Source organism: Pipistrellus kuhlii, unplaced genomic scaffold, assembly GCF_014108245.1.
Source record: "Pipistrellus kuhlii isolate mPipKuh1 unplaced genomic scaffold, mPipKuh1.p scaffold_m20_p_4, whole genome shotgun sequence".
Classification (NCBI taxonomy): Eukaryota; Metazoa; Chordata; class Mammalia; order Chiroptera; family Vespertilionidae; genus Pipistrellus; species Pipistrellus kuhlii.
In genome coordinates, this window is record NW_023425540.1 from 32,870,861 (window position 1) to 32,896,386 (window position 25,526).

General features: G+C 35.8%; 1 protein-coding gene across 11 annotated transcripts; it reads left to right on the forward strand.

Annotated features, from left to right (window-relative positions):
- Positions 1–9: 9 nt before the first annotated feature.
- On the forward strand, positions 10–25,443 carry RAD17 (RAD17 checkpoint clamp loader component). 11 transcript variants are annotated; one of them, XR_006739721.1, is made up of 18 exons: positions 10–173; positions 1,786–1,889; positions 3,093–3,344; positions 3,732–3,815; positions 5,302–5,458; positions 7,461–7,597; positions 8,299–8,351; positions 8,436–8,561; positions 8,651–8,720; positions 10,722–10,833; positions 13,527–13,712; positions 15,927–16,012; positions 16,169–16,315; positions 17,869–18,018; positions 18,849–18,969; positions 22,125–22,182; positions 23,683–23,808; positions 24,684–24,814. XR_006739721.1 is itself a non-coding variant. In XM_036408816.2 (18 exons), the coding sequence occupies exons 3-18, from the start codon at positions 1,848–1,850 to the stop codon at positions 24,946–24,948; spliced, it is 2,046 nt and encodes a 681-aa protein (XP_036264709.1). In that variant the 5' UTR covers positions 46–173; positions 459–501; positions 1,786–1,847; the 3' UTR covers positions 24,949–25,443. The 11 variants fall into 11 exon arrangements, 8 of the variants coding, with proteins under 8 accessions (XP_036264708.1, XP_045427479.1, XP_045427481.1 ...); XM_036408816.2 differs by lacking the exon at positions 23,683–23,808 and adding an exon at positions 459–501 and having other exon boundaries at positions 46–173; positions 24,684–25,443; XR_006739722.1 differs by lacking the exon at positions 23,683–23,808 and having other exon boundaries at positions 18,871–18,969; positions 24,684–24,767.
- The last annotated feature ends 83 nt before the right edge of the window (positions 25,444–25,526 follow it).

Sequence of the window (25,526 nt, forward strand, 5' to 3'; positions counted from 1 at the left end):
CCCTTCGGGCTGCGTCGCGGAAGCGCCGAGCGGTGTGGAAGGACCCGGGAGGCGGGACCTCGGAGGGGCTCGGCGCAGAGCCCTGGTAGTGCCGGGCGGCTGCCCTTCCACCGGGAGTAGAGCCTGAGCTCCTCCGCTCCTCTCCGCCCACGAGGGCATGCAGCTCCCGGCAAGTAAGGCCGCCGCGGCTGCGGCTGTGGTGTGTGAATGTCCTAAGAGACGCGAGTCCATCTCTGCCTGCACGCCTCCCCGGGTCCTCAGCGCCTCTCTTCCGGACCTGCCCGTCCCAGGGGGAGACGGAGGGGGGGTGGGGGTGCAGCCCGCCGGCCTGGAGCCGGGGCGGTTCCGTGGCACAGCGGTCCTAGCTCATTGTCCCCCGTGCAGCAGTAGGTAGGGTGGTGGTGGGTCTGCTAGAGAGATTCTCCAAGGTCTCTTCTACCTCTGACGTCTCATTGCAGGAACGTGGCGTCCTCAGGGACAGTTACCTGCTTCTGAAAGGAGGTAATTGTCAGTCTTGTTTCCAAACAACTGGCGTCCGGGACCGTAGCTACCCTCTGCGCCTTTTATGGCGACCTGCCAACTGTATTTACTCAAATAGGTGTCCCCCCCCCCCCCAACCTATGTACCTCTTTGAAACTCCATAGCAAAAACCTCTCTGATCGTGAATGATTTGTGGGTGTACGTGTACGGTTTGTGGTTTTTTTTACGTGTGGGAAGTAGTCACACGTTGTGTCTTAAGCTATGAGTCCAACATACCTTCCAATTTATAAGTTTATGGATCTTTAGAAAAACTATCCTTCTGGCTAATTAAAAATTGGCGAATTTACTAGTTTGTACAAGTATTGGAGAATTCTGAAAGTCAGAAAACTGTGCTGCCAAAAAATTTCCTAATGTGTTCAAATAAATAATACAATTTACAGGAAAAATTTATAGTTAGGTTTAAGTCTTTAAAGTGAATGATAAGTTTGAATGTATTGAATGGAGGAGATTTTTTTTTAAATTTTTGGTAGTAAAAAGCAACTAATCTAAAATGAGGGAAATTTTAATTTTCTGTATAAAAACTTTGTATAAAAACTGGACAAATAAAATTGCCTAGTTTTTCTTAATGACAAAAAATAGGTACACATATATATGATTTTCCTGTTTTTTTTTAATTATTGAGTTCATATGAAATACTTTTATTGATTTTTTTTCTTTTTTAGAAAGAGAGGAAGGGAGAAAAACATCCACTTGTTTCACTTATGCGTGCATTAATTGATTCTCTCAATAAATACTTTTATTGATTTCAAAGAGTAAGGGAGAGGGAGATAGAGACAGAAACATCAATGATGAAAAAGAATCATAGATTGGCTGCCTCCTGCAAACCCCCTACTGAGGATCCATCTGGAAACCAGGACATGTGCCCTGATAGAGAATCCAACAGTGACCTCCTGGTGCTTAGGTCAAAGCTCAACCACTGCCACCCCAGTAGGTCCATTGGTTGATTCTTGTTTGTGCCCTGAAGGGGATGGAACCCACAACCTTAGCATATGGTGACAACTGAGCTACCTGGCTAGGATGAAGTATTTTCCATGTATAACACCATAAATAGATTATTTGGCTCAGGTTATAGTCATTAAAGTTAAATTTTATTTTAGCATTTTGATACTTGCTTCACCTATGTTTATACTGTGTTCTCTTTCACTGGTCTTGAGCTTTAACTTTATTATCCTGTTGATTATATCTTCTATATTACCTTTCTTACAGTTGTTTGTCTTAATTAAGAAATTTCTTTTTTCCTCCTAGGTGAATTATACTTCAGTGTACTACTGGCTGTACACTACGGATGGAAACTCTCAAAGTCTATAATGTCAAAAACTTTTCTTAGACGAAAAGTATCTTCCACACAGGTATGATACACTGAAATGGTTAATAATTGCCAGGATATAATTACATTTTTTATACGTGTTCTCAGTGATTTATTACTGCTGTCAATGTAATGGTGCTCAGTATCCGTTGTAATTAGTGATCCAAAAAGTCTAATTGTAAGCTGTGAAACAACTGGACACTGAAAGTACAACCTTAATTTTGAAGGAAAAATATTATAATACTATAATAGTAATAAAGAAAAGGCTAACCATTCTAGAATGAAAGAGCAGAAGAAAATTATGTAAGTTGTAGTTGGTGTTAGAAATCATATGGTTCAGTGAGCTAGTTCTCAGCAAAGTTAGGAGGTAGAATAGACTAAGGTCAGACAATATGATACTCATATGCAAAATAGCCATTTTCCTAGTGTTTGGTCTGATTTATCTTTTAAAAAAATATATTTTTTTATTCATTTCAGAAAGGGAGAGAGAAACATCAATGATGAGAATCTTTGATCAGCTGCCTCCTGCACGCCATCAGTTGGGGATCCAGCCCGAAACCAGGGCAAGTGTCCTGACCCAGAAATTGAGCTGTGACCTCCTGGCTCATAGGTCACTGCTCAACCACTGAGCAACACAGGCCAGGCCTGATTTATCTTTTTTTAAAAATATATATTTTATTGATTTTTTTACAGAGAGGAAGGGAGAGGGATAAAGAGTTAGAAATATCGATTAGCTGCCTCCTGCACACCCCCTACTGGGGATGTGCCCACAACCAAGGTATATGCCTTTGACTGGAATCAAACTTGGAACCTTTCAGTCCACAGGTTGATGCTCTATCCACTAAGCAAAACCAGCTAGGGCAAGTAATTTTATTTCTCTGTTTTGTTTTTGCTTCTTTTTGATAGATAATTTAAATATTTAGGTTTCAGTCCTACAAATTAGTTTTAAAAGAATCAGCCTACGCTTTATCCTGGGAAGATTACATTAATAAAAATAATTAAATTTGTATTTGTATTCCTTTATATAGTATTCATCATTACCATGGTCAAGTAGACAAGTTATGCATTTGCACTTATAGTAAAGTACAAAAATAACAAATATTTATGGAATCAGTTTTATTTAAATGGCTAATTTGTGAGCTTTTTAAAATATGTTACGAATATACAAATTTTTTTTTTACAGAGTAGTTCAATTATAGGGAATAGATACAAAAAATATAATAGTATTTATATGATTTCTTTTCAGGTAACAGATTGGGTAGATCCATCATTTGATGATTTTTCAGAGAATAGAAGCATCTCTAATACTGCCATATTAAATGTGAATAACTCAAGTCATAGAAGAAAAAACGTGCCTTCCACATTAGAAAGCAGCAAATTTCCAACTAGAAAAAGAGGAACGCAGTCTTCCTCAGAACAGATATATGGCCTAGAAAATTCAAAAGAAAGTCTGTCTGAAAATGAACCATGGGTGGATAAATACAAACCAGAAACTCAGGTACTAAATATCATGCAAACATAATTTTATTCCAGGAAGGAAAGGGATGTGCATTTTCAGATTATTACTCATAAAGTCTTTCTAAATGAATTAGAAAAAAACAATGATTTCCAGGTTTTTTAGATATCCCAAGGTTCAGCTTTTTGCCAAGTTTTTCTGAAGTTGTACCATTGGTTATTTGTCTTAGATTAAATTTAACCCCAACATAGAATTTATCTGTTTTTTGTTGTTGTTGTTTTGTTATGCTAAATGTAATACACTTCCCTATTTTTTTTATTACTATGTCATGTTAGTTGTGTGCTACTTTTAAAATGTTTAGATTAATCTGTGCTGATGTACCAAAAATCCTTGAGTTAAAATGTTTTATTTTAAACTTGACATTTTTAGCATGAACTTGCTGTGCACAAAAAGAAAATTGAAGAAGTTGAAACATGGTTAAAAGCTGAAGTCTTAGAAAGGCAATCAAAACAGGTAATTAAATAAAAAATACATTTTAAATATTTAACGCTAAATGTCTCTCTGTCTTATAGGTGGTTTTAAGAAGTTAAACTTTTATGATGATTTATTCAAATAAATCCAGATCACTAGCTATAGAAAGCTTTCTGACCTTACTACTTCTGGCCTCATTAAAAGATTTTGAGACTTGACTTTTCCCCTGTACTTATACCTTTTTCCCCCTCTTATGTCCTGTCATCAACATAAAGCACAGTAAACCAGTTCAGGTGCTAATATATATATAGCACATAAGATTATCTCATCCTGAAGCAAGCAGGCAAATTACATATTAGTTTTGGTACTAAATATAGCCTAAAACAGTCATCATTAATTTATACTGATGTTTGTTGTTTCACTTCCTAATACCACAAATACTCTCAGCCACCAAGCTGAATATTCTCTCTCTCTCTCTCTTTTTACGTTTTCCTAATCTAGAAATTCCTCAAACATAAAAATAGGATGGTAAATTAATACATGTATTTGAAGTTTTGTAAGAATACTTTATAAGTTGTGTTATTTTATATTGCATCATATCAGAAAATATGTATGGTTCTGCAGTGGGTTTGCTTTTTTATCTTTATTGGTTTTATTTTATTATTTTTATTGTTTTTATTGATTTTTAGAGAGAGAGAAAGAATAGAAACAGAGAAACATCAATGAAAGAGAAACATGATCAGCTGCCTCTTGCATTCCCCCCACTGGGTGTTAAGCCTGTAACCCGAGCATGTGCCCTGACCAAGGTTGATGCTCAACCACTGAGTCACTTTGGCCAGGCTCTTTGTGTAATTTTAACACAAAACCAAAGGTTTAGATACGAAAGCCAAATAGAAAAAACCATGGTTCAAAAGAGGACCTGTTTCTATTGTAGGCAACATGAAACATTAACTGCTTCATCTCAAAGTTTAAAATTAAAGGAACTGATTTTTTAAATCAGATTTACTGTATGAGGGAATATTCCTGGGATTTATTATCTCTTTCTTTAGAGTCCTGTCTTCTAAATATGTTTATTAGTATACATTTCTTTAAAAATCTGATGTACAAACTGAGGTCTTCCCATTAGAATATTTAGTATTTGTGTAGTAGTTAAGTATATTCCAAAGAGTTCTGTATTAAGATTGAATTTTATAAATTTAGGTAACCTCTAAAAATGTTTGTTTCAGATGTTACCTCCTTAATTTAGTTGAAGTTTAGTTGTTTTAATTTGGCTACTAAATAGTCCTTGGGAGAGGCATAAATGCAAAAAGTGAAGCATTACTAGAAGCTACACTTAAAGTTCAAGAAATAAATTTAACTTTTATCTAAAGCTGGTTTATTCCAGCTAGGATTGTTGTGAAATGTAATCTGCTTATGCTAGACAGTCAGTAAATACTTACAGAATTAATTAATATTTAGAAAGAAAATTCAATCATAATATTCTAGCATTTCAGTGAATTTGATTCTTTATGTTTGTGTTTGGTTTTAGGGTGGATCTATTTTATTAATAACAGGGCCTCCTGGATGTGGAAAAACAACAACTATAAAAATACTGTCAAAGGAGCTTGGTATCGAAGTACAAGAGTGGATTAATCCAGTTTTATCAGATTTCCAAAAAGATGACTTCAAGGAGATATTTAATTATGGTAAGATTTGCTGTGAAGGTAATGGAAGTACTGGGAAAAGTCTGTGCTACACAGATATTTGAAACAAACTTTCTAACTATATATATATATATATATCCTTAAGATTCCTGAGATCCTTTTTGGTTTATGTTTTTGAGACCAAAGTGTATATTGCCTCTGTTAGATGGGCATCTAACCACTACCAACTGCTTTACAAAGTCAGAGTAGCAATCAAATGAAACTATATGAGTGCATTTTCTTTCATACTTATTTACAGAGAAATAATCTCAAAAGAAAAAATGAAAAAGAGGAGAATGGGATTCCTTTTTATGTATTTCTTTTTATATATTGTTCTTGATTTCAGAGAAGAAGGAGGAGGGAGAGAGAGACAAACATCAATGATGAGAGAGAATCATTGATCGGCTGGCTCCTACATGCCCCCACACTGGGGATTGCACCCACAACTGGGCATGTGCCCTGACTAAGAATCCAACTGTGACCTCTTTCTTAGTTGTGGGCTCAATTCCCAGTAGGGGGCGTGCAGGAGGCAGCTGACCAATGATACTCCCTCATCATTGATGGTTTTTAAAAAAATATATATTGATTTTTTTTATAGAGAAGAAGGGAGAGAGAGAGCTAGAAACATCGATGAGAGAAACATCTGTCAGCTGCCTCCTGCCACTCCCCACTGTGGATGTGCTTGCAACCAAGGTACGTGTCCCTGACCAGAATCGAACCTGGGACTCTCAGTCCGCAGGCCAGTGCTCTATCCGCTTAGCCAAACCGGTTTCAGCATCATTGATGTTTTTATCTCCCTCTCCCTTCCTCTCTGAAATCAATAAAAATACACATATTTTTAAAAAGATGTATTAAAAGAACTTGTCTCCAAACAAGAGGAGAGAACTTAAATCATATCTGTGAGAATCAAATCAAAGCATAAATAAAAGACTATCTTTGGAATTGGGAAGGAGGCCTTAAGACAAACATACAAAAATAATAATATCAATTGAAAGATGTGGTACATAATAAATTTACATGTATGTTTATATACTCCAGCACAATCATTTTTAACTTTCATAGTTTTTCTTATTGCTACTGTACTAAACTAGGCGTAGCGAAATCTCCTAGGCCATTTTGAAGTGAAGGGTTCTGTAGAAGGAACTTTTTTTTTTAATGTGAAATATTCCTCAAAATACCTTCTTTGGGAATATGCTCTGTGCATACTACTGTATGCTTACTATACACACCCTTATGTTGCTAGCATCCTATATTCCTAAAACTGTTACTGTTTTTTAAATAGGAACGTTACTTTTGAAAATCTAGTAAGTCTTTATAAGTAATCCTCTATATCCGTGGTTGGCAAATTATGGCTCGCGAGCCGCATGCGGCTCTTTGGCCGCTTGAGTGTGGCTCTTTCACAAAATACCACGGCTTGGGCGAGTCTATTCTGAAGAAGTGGCGGTAGAAGAAGTTTAAGTTTAAAAAATTTGGCTCTCAAAAGAAATTTCAATCATTGTACTGTTGTATTTAGCTCTGTTGACTAATGAGTTTGCTGACCACTGCTCTATATGAAACATGATTTTGGAGAACTTGCTTTTATTCCCAAGTTCATTAAATAGTCATTCTGCTTTTGTTGTTAAACCTTCATTATTGAAAAAACTTTATTTGTAGTCACAAACTCATTTGGAGAGTTTTCATTGTATAGGCAAGTTATAAGTATTTTTACCAATTGTATAGAATGACAGATATGTTCTGAAGTCAGTTGACTACATTACATTCACTGGTGTGAAAAAATTCCTGATTTTGAAATGAATATTCTAGCTTAAATTTGAACAGTTTGCCTAATTAGAAAACAGTCTATAGTACTGTGAGCTGTTCTTGCATATGTAAATGTACTCATTAATGTATATATTATGTACATATGTGTAATATTGATGTGTGTGTGTGTATATATATATATATATATACATACATATATATATAAATTGTTGAAAATAAAAGGGTTAAATATGTTTCCTTTCAGAATCAAGCTTCCATATACTTCCCTACCAGTCTCAGATAACAGTTTTTAAAGAGTTTCTACTAAGAGCAACAAAATATAACAAACTACAAATGCTTGGAGATGATCTAAGAACTGATAAGAAGATAATTCTGGTTGAAGTAAGTTCAACTTTTTGAAATCTGCAGTAGCTATAGAGTAAAAAATTGCAAGATATATCTTATGTGATAATGACTAACTCTCTTCGTAGTACTAATAGTGGTAAAATATAAAGACTTGATAATAGAAACTTAAAAACCTATTTAGTGAACTTGAATAGAGTAGCTATAGGTGAGTGGACTTTAAAAATTTAATGACTTAAGTCTAGAAAAGCAAAATTAATATTTGGAAAGTGATGTCTTTGTGAAAATACTATAACTAGTAATGACCCTAAGAAATGTAATGTGGCCCTAGCCGTTTTGGCTCAATGGATAGAGCGTCGGCTTGTGGACTGAGGGGTCCCGGGTTCGATTCCGGCCAAGGGCACAAGCCTGGGTTGCGGACTTGGTCTGCAGTGGGGGGCATGCAGGAGGCAGCCGATCAATGATTTTCTCTCATCATTGATGTTTCTATCTTTCCTCCCTTCCTCTCTGAAATCAATAAAGAAATATATTTTTAAAAAAAATTTTAATGTGAAAATTGGGTTTCCCATTGATAGAGAGTTAGTTGAGGATATCAGCTATTTCATATTCCCTTTCTATAAAAGTTCTGGCTACAATACGTTGAATGGATAGCACTTTTTCCTATCTTTGTAAATATAAATCTGAACATCAATTTACATGGGAATAAAACTGAACGAGTATTTATTGTGTATTTTCAATAGGATTTGCCTAACCAGTTTTATCGAGATTCTCATACTCTACATGAAGTTCTAAGGTGAGTTTCAGTGAAGCTTTCTAAAATTCCAAATTAAATGGCAAGTGGCTTAAATTTCAACATTGCTGTATTTTGTTATTTTAGGAAATATGTACAGATTGGTCGATGTCCTCTAATATTTATAATCTCTGACAGTCTCAGTGGAGATAATAATCAAAGGTTACTGTTTCCCAAAGAAATTCAAGAAGAGTGTGCTATCTCAAACATTAGGTATGAGTTAAATTTCTGTCTAAAATGTTCACATATTGTATTTTAAATTAATCATTTAACCATTTTCTTCTTGTATAAAACTTTGACAGTTTCAACCCTGTGGCACCAACAATTATGATGAAATTTCTTAACCGAATAGTGACAATAGAAGCTAAGAAGGTAAGTTTCTTAAGAACTGATTAATTTGAATCTAAGATTCTAATTATACAAAACCAAACTTAAATGGTATTATGTAAACTTGAGTTGGAGTATTACACTTACAAGGTATGTCATTTTGGGAAATATAGGAAATATTAATTTAAAAGATCCTTAACCTTTTTCTTTTAAAACTTAGCTTTCTCTTTCCCATTAGGTCAATTTCCCTTTTTTTTTAGTGTTTTAAATTGTGTCTGTAATCAAGAAACCGTTAATTGGCATCTAGGTACATTAGTCATCAATAGTACAACTGTACTTTAGTTCGTTGTCAACTTTTTATCATTGCAGTAAAAAACACATAATAAAATTTACCATTACAAATATTTTTTCCAGCTTTATTGAGATATAATTGATATAACATCGCATAATTTTAAGGAATACAGTGTGTTGACTTGATACACTTACGTATTGCAGAATGTTTACCACCATAGCATTACCTAACACCTTCATCACATATTATTTCACTTCTTTTTTGTGGTGAGAACATTTAAGATCTACTCTCTTAGCAATTTTTAAATATATAATAGCCAGAATTTGGAAACAGCCTAGGTGCCCATCAGCAGATGATTGGATCCAAAAACCATGGTACATCTACACAATGGAATACTATGCTGCCATAAAAAAGAAGGAATTCTCATCATTTGTAGCAACCTGGATGGAATTGGAGAACATCATGCTGAGTGAAATAAGCCAATCAATGAAAGAGAAACACCACATGACCCCACTCATTTGTGGATAGTAAAGATCATTATAAACTGATGAACCAAAAGATAGAGAGACAATAAAGCAATAAGCAGATTGTCAAATTACAGCGGGGAGGGGAGGAGGATCTAGGGGAGATAATAGATCAATCGAAGGACTTGTATACATGCATATAAGTACAACCAATGGACATAAAACTTTGGGGAGGGAGGGGATGTGTGAGTGGGAGGGAGGGGGGCAAAAAAAATCAATAAAATATGTAAAAATAAAATAAATGATTAAAAAATAATAAATAAAAGGATAAAAAATATAAAAAATATATATATAATATAGTATAACTATACCACTGTAACCATTTTTAAGTATACAGTTGAATAGTGTTAGGAATATTAACATGGTTGTGAAACATCTGTCACTTTTAATTTTTTTTTTTTTCTATCGTTCAAATCATGATGTTAAAATAAATTGATGGAATTTCTCTAGCAGCATGGTTCTAGATCTTACATGAAACATTTATTTATTTTTGCACTGCTGGGATCACAGGAATTGAAGGAAATCACCAAGGAAGGGGTTATTTGAAATATTAAAATAATGTATTTGTGTAGAGCACTTAACTGAATAACAACTTCTAATAATGAAATATTAGGAACAGACTGAGTCCAACAATAATGAAGCAGTTATACAGTTGAGCTATTATGTCATTAATTAGTATTTTGAGAATATTTAGTGACATGGGATAATACAATTAAATGCCAAGTTAAAAATAACAATATACAAACTTATATGATAATGCTAAAAGTAAAAATATCTTCAGCTCTTTATATGTGTTAGTCACTATATAAAGTATTTACATACTTGATCTTATTAAACCTCGTCATAACCATATAAAATTGGTACATTATCCCTATTTTACATGCAAGGAAACTGAGCTTTGGGGCAAATAATTTACATAATATTCCACAACTGTTAAGTATCAGACAGGTTTGAAATTTGTTCTGACTCCAATTTACTGTGCAAAACAAAATAAGCAATTGTCTGTAACAACAAAATGTACACACATATATAAATCTACACATACTAGCAAAAGTACATATAAATGTTAAATGTGATCAGTTCTGTATGTTTGGATTACTTGTGATATTTTAATATCTTCTTGAAAAAAATCTACATTCTTTGTATGAGCATAACTAAATTAATAGGGGAGTTTTTGGTTATGTGTTTTATTTAGGAAAACATTTAAGATTTTTAATTTTCTCATTTCAGAATGGAGGAAATAGTACCGTCCCTGATAAAACTTCTCTAGAGTTGCTCTGTCAAGGATGCTCTGGTGACATCAGAAGTGCAATAAACAGCCTCCAGTTTTCTTCTTCAAAAGGTAACTGGAAGATACATTCTTACAGCATTGTATAGGTGACTGCTCTCTCTTAGTTGTTCATGAAATTAAATCAAACTAAACATATTTTAACTTATAATTGTTATATACCTATTTCCACTTACTATTTTTTTTTATTGAGTCGATGTCATAATAAATGTATATACACAGACCCCTATGAATATGACATCATATGTATTTGTACATCTGAGACAAAACCTGATTCATTTATGCAGTTTGCTACTTTACCTTTGAAAGTTAATTTGACTTCCTGGGTGAAAACCTTGGCTCTGCCACTTAGCAGTGACAATCTTCCAGGTGACTAAATCTTTCTGTGCCTCTATTTTTTCACCTTTTATATAAAAAAAGTCTTGTTATGTGAAGAGTAAGCGAAATAATACTTGTATTTATTGCAGTGCTTGCTACATTCTAAGGGCTCAATAAATGGCCAGCTGTTAATGAATTTAATAATATTGTGCTCATGTAGGTTTAGTTTTAAACTTCTTTCATAATAATTTATATATGATATGTTTAACAAATTAGTTTCCCTTTACTGTTATGTAAAAGGGGGTTGCACAACCATGTGATATTAGATAGCCCCACAATGAGTTGCATTTTTACTCCAGTAGTCATAGTTCACTGAACACAGTCTTCATCAGAAAACATTGAACAAATGTTGATACTTAATATTCAGAAATGATCTTAAAAAATTAAAAGCAGCCGGGACCGGTTTGGCTCAATGGATAGAGCGTCGGCTTGGGGACTGAAGGGTCCCAGGTTCGATTCCGGTCAAGGGCATGTACCTTGGTTGCGGGCATATCCCCAGTAGGGGGTGTGCAAGAGGCAGCTGATCGGTGATCCTCTCTCATCGATGTTTCTGGCTCTCTATCTCTCTCCCTTCCTCTCTGTACAAAATCAATAAAATATATTAAAAAAAAAAATTAAAAGCAATCTTGGAGCTCTCAAAATCCACCTGAAATACTAATTTCTACTCATAAGTGTAACATGTTCATCTGGTTTACATTGTTTTTCAAAATAACTGTAGAGAAATAGGCAACCTGACACAACTGAAAACAATTCTGCTTTCTGTAGAAACTTAAAGATAAATGATCTTTAGGTTCACTACCGAAATTATGTGTTAGAATGACTGAAGTGGGCCACTTTGGATCCTAACTAGCATTTTTAACATTATTGCTCTGGGCTCACAAATTGTAAAGGGAAGAAAATAAAAGTTTTTTTAATAGATCAGGTATTAGCAATTATTGAATATATGTTTTTTAATTTAATTCTCAGATCAGCCTAATGAAAGAAACAGTATTAGTATTCAAACCCATATCTTGTGTTCTTTCTACTATTCCAGGCTGATTTTCTTAAATGATATATTTTGAGTTTTAAACAATAGAATTATCAATAAAATTTGAACACAAACATACTCAAATTGGAGTCTGACCACATCATTAGAGGTAATAAAGAATACTAGTTATCAAGAATAGGCTGTAGAACCAGGCTGCCTGGATTCAAATCACTTACTAAATGATAACCTTGAGCCAGTTACTTAACTTCTTTATACCTCATTCCTTTTAATATATTTATTAATTTTTTACAGAGAGAAGGGAGAGGGATAGAGAGCCAGAAACATCAATGAGAGAGAGACATCGACCAGCTGCCTCCTGCACACCCACTATGAGGGATGTACCTGCAATCAAGGTACATGCCCTTGACCGGAATCGAACCTGGGACCTTTCAGTCTGCAGGCCAGTGCTCTCTATCCATAGAGCCAAACTGGTTTTGGCTATACCTCATTTCTTTAACCTGTATAATAATAGTTCTTTTCCTAATACCGTAGTAGTTCTTTTCCTAATAATAGTTCTTTCCTAACAAGGTTTTTATGAGGATTAAATTAGTTAATACATATTATGTACCAAGAATAGTACCTTGCACAAAACACTGAGAAATCAAGGTCATATGGGTATGACTGTATTAAAGAATGTCTCAGCCGGGACCGGTTTGGCTCAGTGGATAGAGCGTCGGCCTGCGGACTGAAAGGTCCCGGGTTCGATTCCGGTCAAGGGCATGTACCTTGGTTGCGGGCACATCCCCAGTGGGGGGTGTGCAAGAGGCAGCTGATCGATGATTCTCTCTCATCGATGTTTCTAACTCTCTATCCCTCTCTCTTCCTCTCTGTGAAAAATCAATAAAATATATTAAAAAAAAAATCTCATTTGTATGTGTGAAAATTTGAAATGTGTCATGAAGTGCTTTTAGATGACATTTACTCTGTTTAATAGTTTAGTAACTCAAAGAGGACTCTGACTCAGTTCAGATATTTTATAATTATTGTTTATTAGAAAATAATTTTAGCCGAAGCCGGTTTGGCTCAGCGGTAAAGCGTTGGCCTGCAGACTGAAGGGTCCCAGGTTCGATTCCGGCCAAGGGCATGTACGTTGGTTGCGGGCACATCCCCGGTGGGGGGTGTGCAGGAGGCAGCTGGTCGATGTTTCTCTCTCATTGACGTTTCTAGCTCTCTACCTCTCTCCCTTCCTCTCTGTAAGAAATCAATAAAAATATATTTAAAAAATAATAATAATAATTTTAAATTAGAATACTTAGTATAACTATATCTGAAGTGTTCTTAGTTTTAGCTTGCATATTTTAATTTTATTTTAAATATTGACACTTGTGTGTATATTATTTAGGAAGGAACAATTTATGCCCAAGGAAAAAAGGAATGTCTTCATTAAAATCAGATGCTGTGATGTCAAAATCAAGACGAAGAAAAAAATCTGATAAGGTTTTTGAAAATCAAGAGGTCCAAGCTATTGGTGGAAAAGATGTTTCTCTCTTTCTCTTCAGAGCTCTGGGGAAAATACTATATTGCAAAAGTAAGAAAACTTATACATTTTTTTTAAAGTTTGTTAGATATTATTCTTACAACTGAAGTAAAATACCAAAATTTTTTAAATATCACATATTTGTTTCTTTTATAACAAAGAGTTAGAGCTAGGTCAGATGCTGTTTGGCAAGGCCTACACAGGAAAATGTATTTACCCAGATAGAGTATTTTTGGAATATGAATAGGATTAAACCAAAAAATGAAGTATACTCTAGGCCATATCAATATCTGTAAGTCTTTAAAATTATTAGGCATCAATCCACCTAAATGTTTAGTGTTAAGTGTTTGTCGCTCAAGTCTTCTTACCATCAGGGCCCTAAGCAGATTGCTAGGTAGCTTCAGGTTTCTTTGGATTCTATTGCATTTCTCTGGTCCCTTCACTAGCAGCTCTGTCCCCAACCAGAGATGTTCTTCCTTTCCCTCTTCTTTTCCCCCCCCAAAAATTCTTTTCCCTCTTCTGACTTTAATGACTGCTTCTCCTCAGCCTCTTCTCCTCCATTCCCAACTCTAAGCTCCCAAATTGTCTCTTCTTTCAATAAAATCCCAAACTCCTATTCTTTACGTGGAAAATATCAGTTTTCCGTCTTATGATCCTGAAGGAAGAAAATGGAGATTTTTTTCTTTTTTAAAGTTTGTATTGATTTTAAATATATTTTATATTGATTTCAGAGATGAAGGGAGAGGAGGAGAGAGAGGAGAGATAGAAACATCAATGATGAGAGAGAATCATTGATTGGCTGCCTTCTGCATGACCCCTACTGGGGATCAATCCCATAACCTGGGCATTGTGCCCTGACCAAGAATCGAACTGTGACTTCCTGGTTCATAGGTCAGCATTCAAGCACTGAGCCACTGTAGTCGGGCTGTATCTATTTTAGAGAGAGAGGAAGGGTCAAGAAAGAGAGAGAGAGACAGAGACAGAGACAGAGACAGAGACAGAGACAGAAACACCTATCAACCACCTCTTGCATGCCTCCCACTAGGAATCGAGTCTGCAATCTGGACCTATGCCATGACAGTGACCTCTCGGTGCACGGGATGACACTCAACCAACTGAGCCACACCAGCCAGGGGAGATTTCTTCTTTTTTATTTTTTTAAATTGATCTGGTGCAATTTTTATAGAAAATAGTTTACACAGAGTTTTAGAGGAATAGTTCAGAATAGTTTTATATGTTATAATAAAAAAATAATTCATGATGCCCTAACCAGTTTGGCTCAGTGGATAGAACGTTGGCCTGCAGACTGAAGGTTCCCAGGTTCGATTCTGGTCAAGGGCATGTACCTTGGTTGCGGGCACATCCCCAGGAGGGGATGTGTAGGAGGCAGCTGATTGATGTTTTTCTCTCATCAATGTTTCTAGCTCTCTATCCCTTTCCCTCTCTGTAAAAAAACAATAAAATATATTAAATAATAATTCGTGATAAGCAATAAAAAAGTCTTATTTGTACAGTATCCTCAACATTCTCTCAGTTGTCCAAATCTCTTGTAAAATAGCTGCAAATAACCGTGGATTGTAAAATGATACAAATAATTCACTGAAACCTCATGCTATCATGCCCATTACTATTTGAGATCGTTTTCTGGTTGCCAAAAACCCAGTTGTTTCAAACTACTGTTTTTTCATCTTCCTAAAAAACTGTGAATGCCTTTTACACCTGCTTTGTGTCTATCATTCTTATAAAAAATTGGGATTTCTAAATGGAAACCTTCATGCCACATGAGGAAAATGAAACAGGCATCACTTGGGTGGAAATGAGGACACACTGTCTCTGGCTCCTCTGACCTCTGGAGCTTAGTGGCCATTCACTGATTCCTTTCCTTCCACCCTTTTCCTCCTCGACACTCTTTTATAACCTTCTGTATTAGGGAATTGGATTTCTTCTTCTCTCCTGCAGAGAATATCATCCGCCAGATAGTAAATAAGCTGTAAAGGCCTCTATATTGAGATAAGAATAAAAAGAAGAAAGCAACTTAGAGCTGGAAAGGTGAAATGTGAAATGCTTTAATTCTAGAAATGCCATAATCCAGACATCAGAATTCTACATTTTTCTTAATAGCGAGGCAACTCACATAAACTTACAGTTATTTTTAACAGTTTAATTGGTATTTTTGCATTTATGTTCCTAAAGTGTTGAAAAACTTTTCAAATGAGAGGTGCTATATAATTATAAAAATATTTTTGATCTGGAAATTTTTTATAGGAGCATCTGTAACAGAAATAGACTCTCCTCGATTGCCCTCCCATTTATCAGAGTATGAACGGGATACATTACTTGTTCATCCTGAGGTAACGTATAAAATCTTTAATAACACTGAGTACTACTTACAAGACATATAATATTTACATTTGTGGACATATACATTTGACCACAGCATTTTTACCAAAATTATATATGTATTTTTTTGTTTTGTTTTGTTTTGTTTTGTTTTGTTTTTGTTATAGGAAGTAGTAGAAATGTCACACATGCCAGGAGATTTATTTAATTTATATCTTCACCAAAACTACGTAGATTTCTTCATGGAAGTAGATGATCTTGTGAGAGCCAGTGAATTTCTGAGTTTTGCAGATATCATCAGTGGTGACTGGAATGTAAGACTATTTGACTTAAATGTTTTTGTTTTTTATTACTTATCAGAATTGTGGGAAAATTTTTTATTTTTATTCTTAATTACTTGACATGACTTATATAACCTCTTAATAGCTATGAGAAAATTATTTCATCCAACTCAGTGTTTGTAATGAAGCTTCAGCAGTTAACTTGATTTTCCTGGTGATAAAATAACATTAATTTTTTCTAAAATTGTTTTCTGATTATAAAATTAATATACAGAAACTTTGACAGCCATTGAAAAGTAGATAGAAAGAGAATAACTACTATTTTCTATACAAATTGAAATTATTCACTATAAAATTTGTACTTTTTAAAAAATATATCTTTATGGATTTCAAAGAGGAAAGGAGAGGGAGAGAAAACAAACATCCATGATGAGAGAGAACAATTGATTGGCTTGCCCCACGCTGGGGATCGAGCTGGCAACCTGGGAATTGAATGCTCAACCACTGAACCACACTGTCTGGGCTTTCTTAACATATTAACAAATGACCAAGCTAGTAGCCACTAGCCACATCCAGCAATTAAATTAAATGAAAATTCAGTTCCTTAGTCACACTAGTCACATTTCCAGCATTTGTTACTTACATATGGCTAGTAACTATATTGAACAGCCCATATACAAAACATTTCTATCATAGAAAGTCTCATTGGTTAACACTTTTGATATGTTAATATTTCTGTATTATAAATGTTGAAATAGCATTAATAAAACTAGGAAAGATAAAAACATTTTGATATAGTGTATCATATTTAGAGTTTCATTATTCAGCAATTATATTTGCTTAATTTTTTTATACTTTTTTATTTTAAAATTTCCCAATTTATAGACAAATTAAAAGAATAGTACAGCCCTAACCAGTTTGGCTTAGTGGATACAGACTGAAAGGTCCCAGGTTTGATTCCAGTCAAGGGCCTGTACCTTAGTTTTGAGCACATCCCCAGTAGGAGGTGTGCAACTGAACAATGTTTCTCTCTCATCGATATTTATAACTCTATCCCTCTCCCTTCCTCTCTGTAAAAAATCAAGTATATTAAATTTTAAAAAAAGAATAGTACAGTGAGTATCTATATAACTTGAACTGTTGCTTACCACTTTTTCACATTTTGCTACATTTGTTTAATCTCTGTGTATTTACAGACTTATTTTAACTAGTTGGAAAGTAATTACAAACATCATGACACTTAATACTTAAGCATCCATAATAACATTACTCTGTTACAAGCATAATAGCCTCCCATCTAAGAAAATTAACATACTGTCTTTATTTTGATTTCCCTATTGTTTCAAAAATGTATTTAAAGTCATTTTTCCCACTCTCATCCAAGATCCAATCAGAGTTTACACATAGCATTTGAATGTTGTTTCTTAGTTGGACTTGTTTTAAGTAATCTTGTAGCATATTATTTTTAGGCCTACAGTGATGTAGAAAGGGCTAAGTATGATTAGTCCTTTTTTGGTGTCAGAAATACCATTAGTACTATTTTATAAATCTCATGTTTTCTTTATTTCACATCTTTTCTTTTTTAGACACGCTCTTTACTCAGGGAATATAGTACGTCAATAGCTACAAGAGGTGTGATACATTCCAACAAGGCCCGAGGATTTGCTCATTGCCAAGGAGGAGGATCAAGTTTTCGGCCATTGCACAAACCCCAATGGTTTTTAATAAATAAAAAGGTAAAAAAATAAAAATAAAGGAATTATACACTTTCTATAGGTGAACTTTATGGCATGTGAATTACGTGTGTGTGTGTGTGTGTGTGTGTATTTTAGTATAGCAAAGGTGGAGATTTATTGAAGAACAATGTAGGGAGGGGAAAGGATCCCCTTAATATATTTTTGTTGAGAGATAAGGAGAGAAAGAAAGATAAAAACATCAGTGATCAGAGAAACATTGATCAGCTGCTTCCTCCACACCCCATACTGGGGATTGAGCTGGCAACCTGGGCATGTGCCCTGGCCGGGAATCAAACTGTGACCTCCTGGTTCATAGGTTGATGCTCAACAACTGAGCCAGGCCAGCAGGGCCATAAACAATTCTTTTGATTTTTAAGTGTATTTTTCATTCTACCTAAAGTATTTTTTAAATCAGTATTGCTTTTAAATGTATGTTATTGATTTCAGAAAGGAAGGGAGAGGGAGAGGGAGAGAGACACATCAATGATGAGAAAGAATCATTGATTAGCTGCCTACTGGAATCAAGCCTGCAACCCAGTCATGTGCCCTGACTGAGAATCTAATCTTGACCTCCTGGTTCATAGGTTGACACTCAACCACTGACCCATACTTGTCTGGCATAAAATATTTTTTATTGCTATAATGTCAAATGTGAAATTGTTGTGTTGGTAAAATGTTGTACTAAATAATGCTAGAATCATTTTAAACAACTCATTAGATAAGAGTATATTTGTAGCATATAAGCCTACACACTTTTGTAATATAATAAACTTAGTGTGTCTAGGAATACTATTTTTTTTTCTTTCACTTTTTTTTTATTTTCCATACAGTATCGGGAAAATTGCCTGGCAGCAAAAGCACTTTTTTCTGACTTCTGCTTACCAGCTTTATGCCTCCAAACTCAGCTGTTACCATATCTCGCTTTGCTAACCATTCCAATGAGAAATCAAGGTAATAATATGGGTTATTTTCCCCAAGAAGTAGTGTTTTATAACATTATTGTTTTTGTAGGTCAACTCATCCTGTATAATAAAAGGCTAATCTGCAAATCGACCAAATGGCGAAACTTCTGGTTGTTATTATGTGCACTGACCACCAGGGGGCAGACACTTCGACCAGTAGATTAAATTGCTCCTGGGGTCATGCCGATCAGCACTGGGCAGAAACAGGCCAGACATGCCTTGGAGCCCAGTTGGCCCCAATTGGAACTGGGCAAGAAGGGCCCTCCCGTTGTCCCTCCCTGGCCCTGATCATGCACTGGTGGGGTCCCTTGGCCTGGCCTGTGCCCTCTTGCAATCCAGGAGGACTCCTAGGAGGATGTCAGAGAGCCGGTTTTGGCCCAGTCCCCTCAGGCACCCCACTGGTGCACAAATTCGTGTACTGGACCTCTAGTTGCTATATAATACTGAGACTAAGTTTTTCCCCTTTATTTATTTTTTAATTTGTTATTTTTAAATCTTTATTGTTGAGAGTGTTACAGATTTTCCCCTTATTTTCCCCCCATTGCTCTCCTCCACTCAGATCCCACCCCCAATCCAGGCCTTCACCACCCTATTGTTCATGTCCATGGATTATGCATATATGAATATAAGTTCTTTCTTTAATCTTTACCCACTCTCTCACCATTGCATTCCCTCTGAGACTTTTTAAAAAATTTTTATTGAATTTATGGGAATGACATTGGTTAATTATATAGGTTTCATTTGTACAATTCTGCAATACATCATCTGTATATCGTATTGTGTGTTCACCACCCCAGGTTAAGTCTCTTTCCATCACCATTCATGCCCACTATGCCTTTGTCTACTTTCCCCCTCCCTTTGCTTATTTAACAGGGTTTCCTTTTGTTCTTTGAACATATTTGTAATGGCTTTTTGAAGTCTTTTTCTATTAAATTTAATTCTGGGCCCTCTCAGTTTCTATTGCTTACCTTTTTTCCTGTACATACTTTCTTGTTTCTTTGCTTAGTCTCAGTGTTTTAGGCAATACATTGTAGCAGTTCTGGAAACAGGTTTCCCTTCATCTTCTGGGTTTGTTTTTGTTGTTGCTTATTTATTTGTTTACCAACTTGGCTAAACTATTTTTTAAAAATATATTTTATTGATTTTTCACAGAGAGGAAGAGAGAGGGATAGAGAGTTAGAAACATCGATGAGAGAGGATCATCGATCAGCTGCCTCTTGCACACTCCCTACTGGGGATGTGCCCGCAGCCAAGGTACATGCCTTTAACCGGAATCAAACCTGGGACCTTTCAGTCCGCAGGCCAATGCTCTATCCACTGTGCCAAACTGGTCCCGGCTTGGCTAAACTATTTTAATGAAATATTCTCAAAGTGCTCAGCCTTGGGCATGCCCACAGTCTTCTTGTGATGACAGTGGTTTTAGCAGGGCTCACTTTGATTTTATTTCTCCTTGCTTTATTTCTTGGTTAAACTGTCTGCCTTGTTCGACATCAAACCAACCTATCACCCTCTACTTATTACTAGCTATCAGTTTGGTTTATCAGTTTCAACAGTTCCAGTGACATAAATTATTCCAGTCTGATAGAATTAAATTGGGCAGGTGTAGACTTTGAGGCATGGTATCTCATGTGTGTTCTGAACCCAGGAGGGCTCTTCTTAGTCCCTTTCTCTGGTTCTTTCAGATGAAGTAGCTGACTTATGTTTAACTTGTTGCTCTTGATTAAGAGGAGGCATTTATTTTAAGATGTCTCTTAAGCTTGAACTTTCCCACACTCTTAAATAAAGTCAGTTCCTTTGGGCAGAGCTTCGGAGCTCTCCCTTCATATGGAATGCCATTTCCCCCTGGGCAAATTCCTGACCACTATCCTGGTGGGTGTTCAACTGGAGGCAGTCTCCGATTGGCATGGCGTGGAGTAGAGTTCCCATCTTGTGGATGGGGCTGACCACACTCACCAGGAGAGAGCCCTATGTTCTTGGCTGCACCCAACTGGAGTGAAGTCTCCCTAAAGCTGAGGAAGAGAGGAAGCAGGTCTTAGTTCAAATGCTGCAGACTCTTTGTTAGATTTTCTTTTTTGTTTTGTTTTGTTGGCCACACCAGAAACACATAATTAGAGGGTTGGTGCTTTTTTTTTTTTTAATTTCAGAGAAGAAGGGAAAGGGAGAGAGAAATAGAAACATCAGTGATGAGAGAGAATCATAGATCAGCTGCCTCCTGCACACCCCACACTGGGGATTGAACCCCAACCCGAGTATGTGCCCTGACCAGGAATCGAATTGTGGCTTCCTGGTTCATAGGTTGATGCTCAACCACTGAGTTATGCTGGCCAGGCAGATTTTCTTGAGCAAATATTTCCTCATAACAAAATTTACCATCTTAAACCATTTTTAAGTATACGGTTCAGTTGTGTTAAGCATATTATTGGGCAGCCAATCTCCAGAATTTGTCATGTTGCAAAATTGAAACTATACATATTAAACACTAACTTACCACATTTTGTTTATCCATTCATCTGTACACTTAAGGTGCTTCTGACCTTTGGCTACTATGAATAGTGCTGCTATATAAACAAGGATACACAAATAACTTTTTAAAAATTCTACTTTTAGTTTTTTTGATGTATACCCAGAAGTAGAATTGTGAGATCATATAGTAATGCTATTTTTAATTTTTTTAGGAACTTGCCTTCCCGTGTTTCCCAAAGTGTGGTACGAGTACCCCCAGGGGTACGGGAAGAGTTTAGTGGGGTACGCGTTGCACCGGAATTTGGTGGGGATATGCACTGCACCGTGCTTAGCTGCGCCTAATTCTACGTTCTCATGAGTACGAGGGGTACTCAGCGTTACAAAAATTATAGAAGGGGTACATATATGTCAAAAGTTTGGGAAACGCTGACTGCTACACCATTTTATACTCCCAGCAGCAGTGCAAAAGGATTCCAGTTTCTCTACATTCTTGCCAAATCTTTTTGTGTTCTGTTTTAAAAAATAATAGTCACCTTACGGAGCATAAAATGGTATCTAGTGGTTTTGATTTACATTTTCCTAAAGATTAATGACTTTGAGCATCTTTTTCTTTGTTTATTGGCCACTTATATATCTTTGGAGAAATGTCTATTTAAAGCTTTTTTAAAATCTCTGTTTCAGCTCAGATTTCTTTTATCCAAGATATTGGAAGGCTTCCTCTGAATCGACACTTTGGAAGGTAAGCTGATGATTTTAATTTTCAAAGAACTGTTACTGAAATGTCCACTGAATATGTTATTTTTCCAGTGTACAATCAATAAATGTTATCTGTAAAATTGAAGAAATACATTTTGGGCCCATTGATTAAAGACCATGATTGCATTGTAGACCAATATTTCATTATATACAAAAGTGTGTTTTCACCAGCTTACAATGGAATATCAGACTAAATAGAATCATGGGATCACAAAGGCAGAGAATCTTTGAAATCATCTAGTTGAACAAATTTTACATATCTGGAAACAACTTTTCAGTTTTCCTATCAAGAGATTTTCTTGCCTATGTTTGAAGCCTACAATGACCAAGCACTATCTTTTATTTACTTATCATAGAAAATCCAAACAATTGGCCGAAACCGGTTTGGCTCAGTGAATAGAGCGTCGGCTTGGGGACTGAAGGGTCCCAGGTTCAATTCCAGTCAGGGGCATGTGCCTTGGTTGCGGGCATATCCCCAGTGGGGGGTGTGCAAGAGGCAGCTGATCGATGACTCTCTCTCATTGATGTTTCTAACTCTCTAACTCTCTCCCTTCCTCTCTGTACAAAATCAATAAAACATATTTAAAAAAGAAAGAAAGAAAGAAAATCCAAACAATTGATAAATACAGATACTATAGAGCAATAAACCATTCATTTTATTGAAAAATTGTTTCTGTGCTAATACCAGTGATTAACACAATATTTTTAGTTAATTTCTTCTTAGCTTATTTGTAAGGTCAGATTATACACCCAAGCATTTGTTTATTTTTAAAAAATATATATTTTATTGATTTTTTTACAGAGAGGAAGGGAGAGGGATAGAGAGCTAGAAACATCGATGAGAGAGAAACATTGACCGGCTGCCTCCTGCACAACCCCCACCGGGGATGTGCCCATAACCAGTGTACATGTCCTTGACCAGAATCAAGCCTGGGACCCTTTAGTCCGCAGACAGACGCTCCATCCACTGAGCCAAACCTGTTTCGGCAGCATTTGTTTGTTTGTTCATTTTAATCCTCACCGAGGATATGTTTTATTGATTTTAGAGAGACAGGAAGAGAGAAAGAGAAGGATATATATATATAGAGAGAGAGAAAGACAGAGACAGAGACAGAGACAGAGGGAGAGAGAGAAGCATCGATCTGTTGCCTCCCATATGACCTCAACTGTGGATAACCTCCGGTGTACTGGAAGACACTCCAACAAACTGAGCCACCAAGCCAGGGCTGCACGCAGGCATTTAAAAGAATTAAAAAGCGTTAATCATTATTATTGGTTTATATACTGACTTTGTCAATGCTACTTATTACAATGCCTAGTACTGTTATCTTTCATTGATGATGACCACATTTAACATTATCTTTGATTCATATTGATGTTAAATATTAATATTTAGCTTCATATTTTAATAGCTGCATAATTTTCTTTAATTCACCTGCACCTTATTTTTCTACATTTAGCTTACTTCCTACTTTTATCACAGCCTTTATTATAGCTAAATCATCATGCACATGAAATACTATTTATAGAGGATGAAATAGCTGAATCACCGAATATACATTCTTTCTGAGTCCTTTGCTCTATATTGCCAGATTGCTTCCAAGAACATGTTGACAATTTTATGTCCTTTTACAGTGTATTAGCATTTTCTTTTCTCCTAACTCTTGCCACCACTGGGTCATCTTATTTTATTTTTTAAAATATATTTTACTGATTTTTCAGAGAGGGACAGATAGTTAGAAACATCGATGAGAGAAACATCGACTTAGCTGCCTCTTGCACGCCCCCTACTGGGGATGTACCCACAATCAAGGTTGCCTTGACTGGAATCGAACCTGGGACCCTTCAGTCCACAGGCCAACGCTCTATCCACTGAGCCAAACCGATTTCTGCTGGGTCATCTCATTTTAAAAAGTCTTTGCCAGTTTAAAAGATGAGAAAAATTGTTTGTTTGTTTTTTAAGGGAGGGACATAAAAAGGGAGAGAGAGATTTGTTGTTCCATTTACTTATGCATTCAGTGGTTGCTTGTATGTGCTCTGACCCGGGATCAAAGCCAAAACATTAGCATATTGGGATGACGCTCTAACCAACTGAGCTATGGGATCAGGACTAATAGCTTATATTTTTATTTTTATTTTTAAAATTATAAAACAGGTTGAATACTTTATTTAGTTACCTTTGCTACTTTTTTCTGTAAGTTGTTCCATGTTTTATGCCCATTTCTCTTCTATTTTTTATTAGTTTGTAATAACTCTTTATTAAAGAGATTATTCAACTCGTTTGTATCATAAGTTGTAATGGTTTATTCACAGGTTTTCATTTACCTTATACTTTTGTTTATATTGTTAAATAGACTAGAGGGCCTGACTAATGAATAGGATGAAGGTAAATGAAAGCATCAGGAGATGGTTTCATAATCTTCATGCTCATGTATAAAGAAATCTCCTTTGGTTATTATTAATGCCTGTGTCATCAATCTGTAGATTAAAAATGGAAGCCCTGACGGACAGGGAGCATGGACTGATAGACCCAGAAAGTGGAGATGAAGCCCCGTTTATCGGAGGACAGCCTTCAGAGGAAGCAGTGGGAGAATCTGCTCAAACCCAGGAACCTGAAACCTGCTCTCTGCCTTTGAGTCAGAGTAGTGGGAATGAACTGCCTGCCAGCCAGCCTCAGCCCTTTTCAGCCCAGGGAGACATGGAAGAAGACGACATGAGAATAGAAGACTATGAGAGCGATGGAACATAGAAACCAGCCCACCAATCACATTGCTACTTGACAGATTCATGTTAGTTTTATTCAGTGATACTTGAACAGAGATATAATATACATTTCAAGTGAATTACAGTATAAGACTTCACTTGTATTTTAGCACAAGAAACTGACTCTTCTCTCGAAGTAAATAGAAAAGCCTTCAAATATATCTTTTCCCCCCTCTAGTATTTATTTAATCTTATGAGTGGTATTGGGAGAAGAGGCCAGTGTGTGTGAAGTGTTTGAACATTATACTAAGTATCTCAAAATGTGAAGGAATAATTCAGAATACAAAAGTTTATGGGGTTGTAAATATGAATTATTAAACAGCTTAGTATGCAATTATGAGTGTAAATAAAACTTTGTGCCTTACAGTTTCTCCAAAGGCTCAACTTCTTGGATACCTTTTTAATACGTTGTACAATGGAATATTTTGATTACTTTTTGGAAAGTTACATAATTTATATCAACATTAAAGTGTTTAATATCTTTCTGTTTCTCCTATCTTAATATTGCCTAACGTGTACTCCCTGCGGTGTATCATTGGGCATAGACTATAGTATATGAAACTC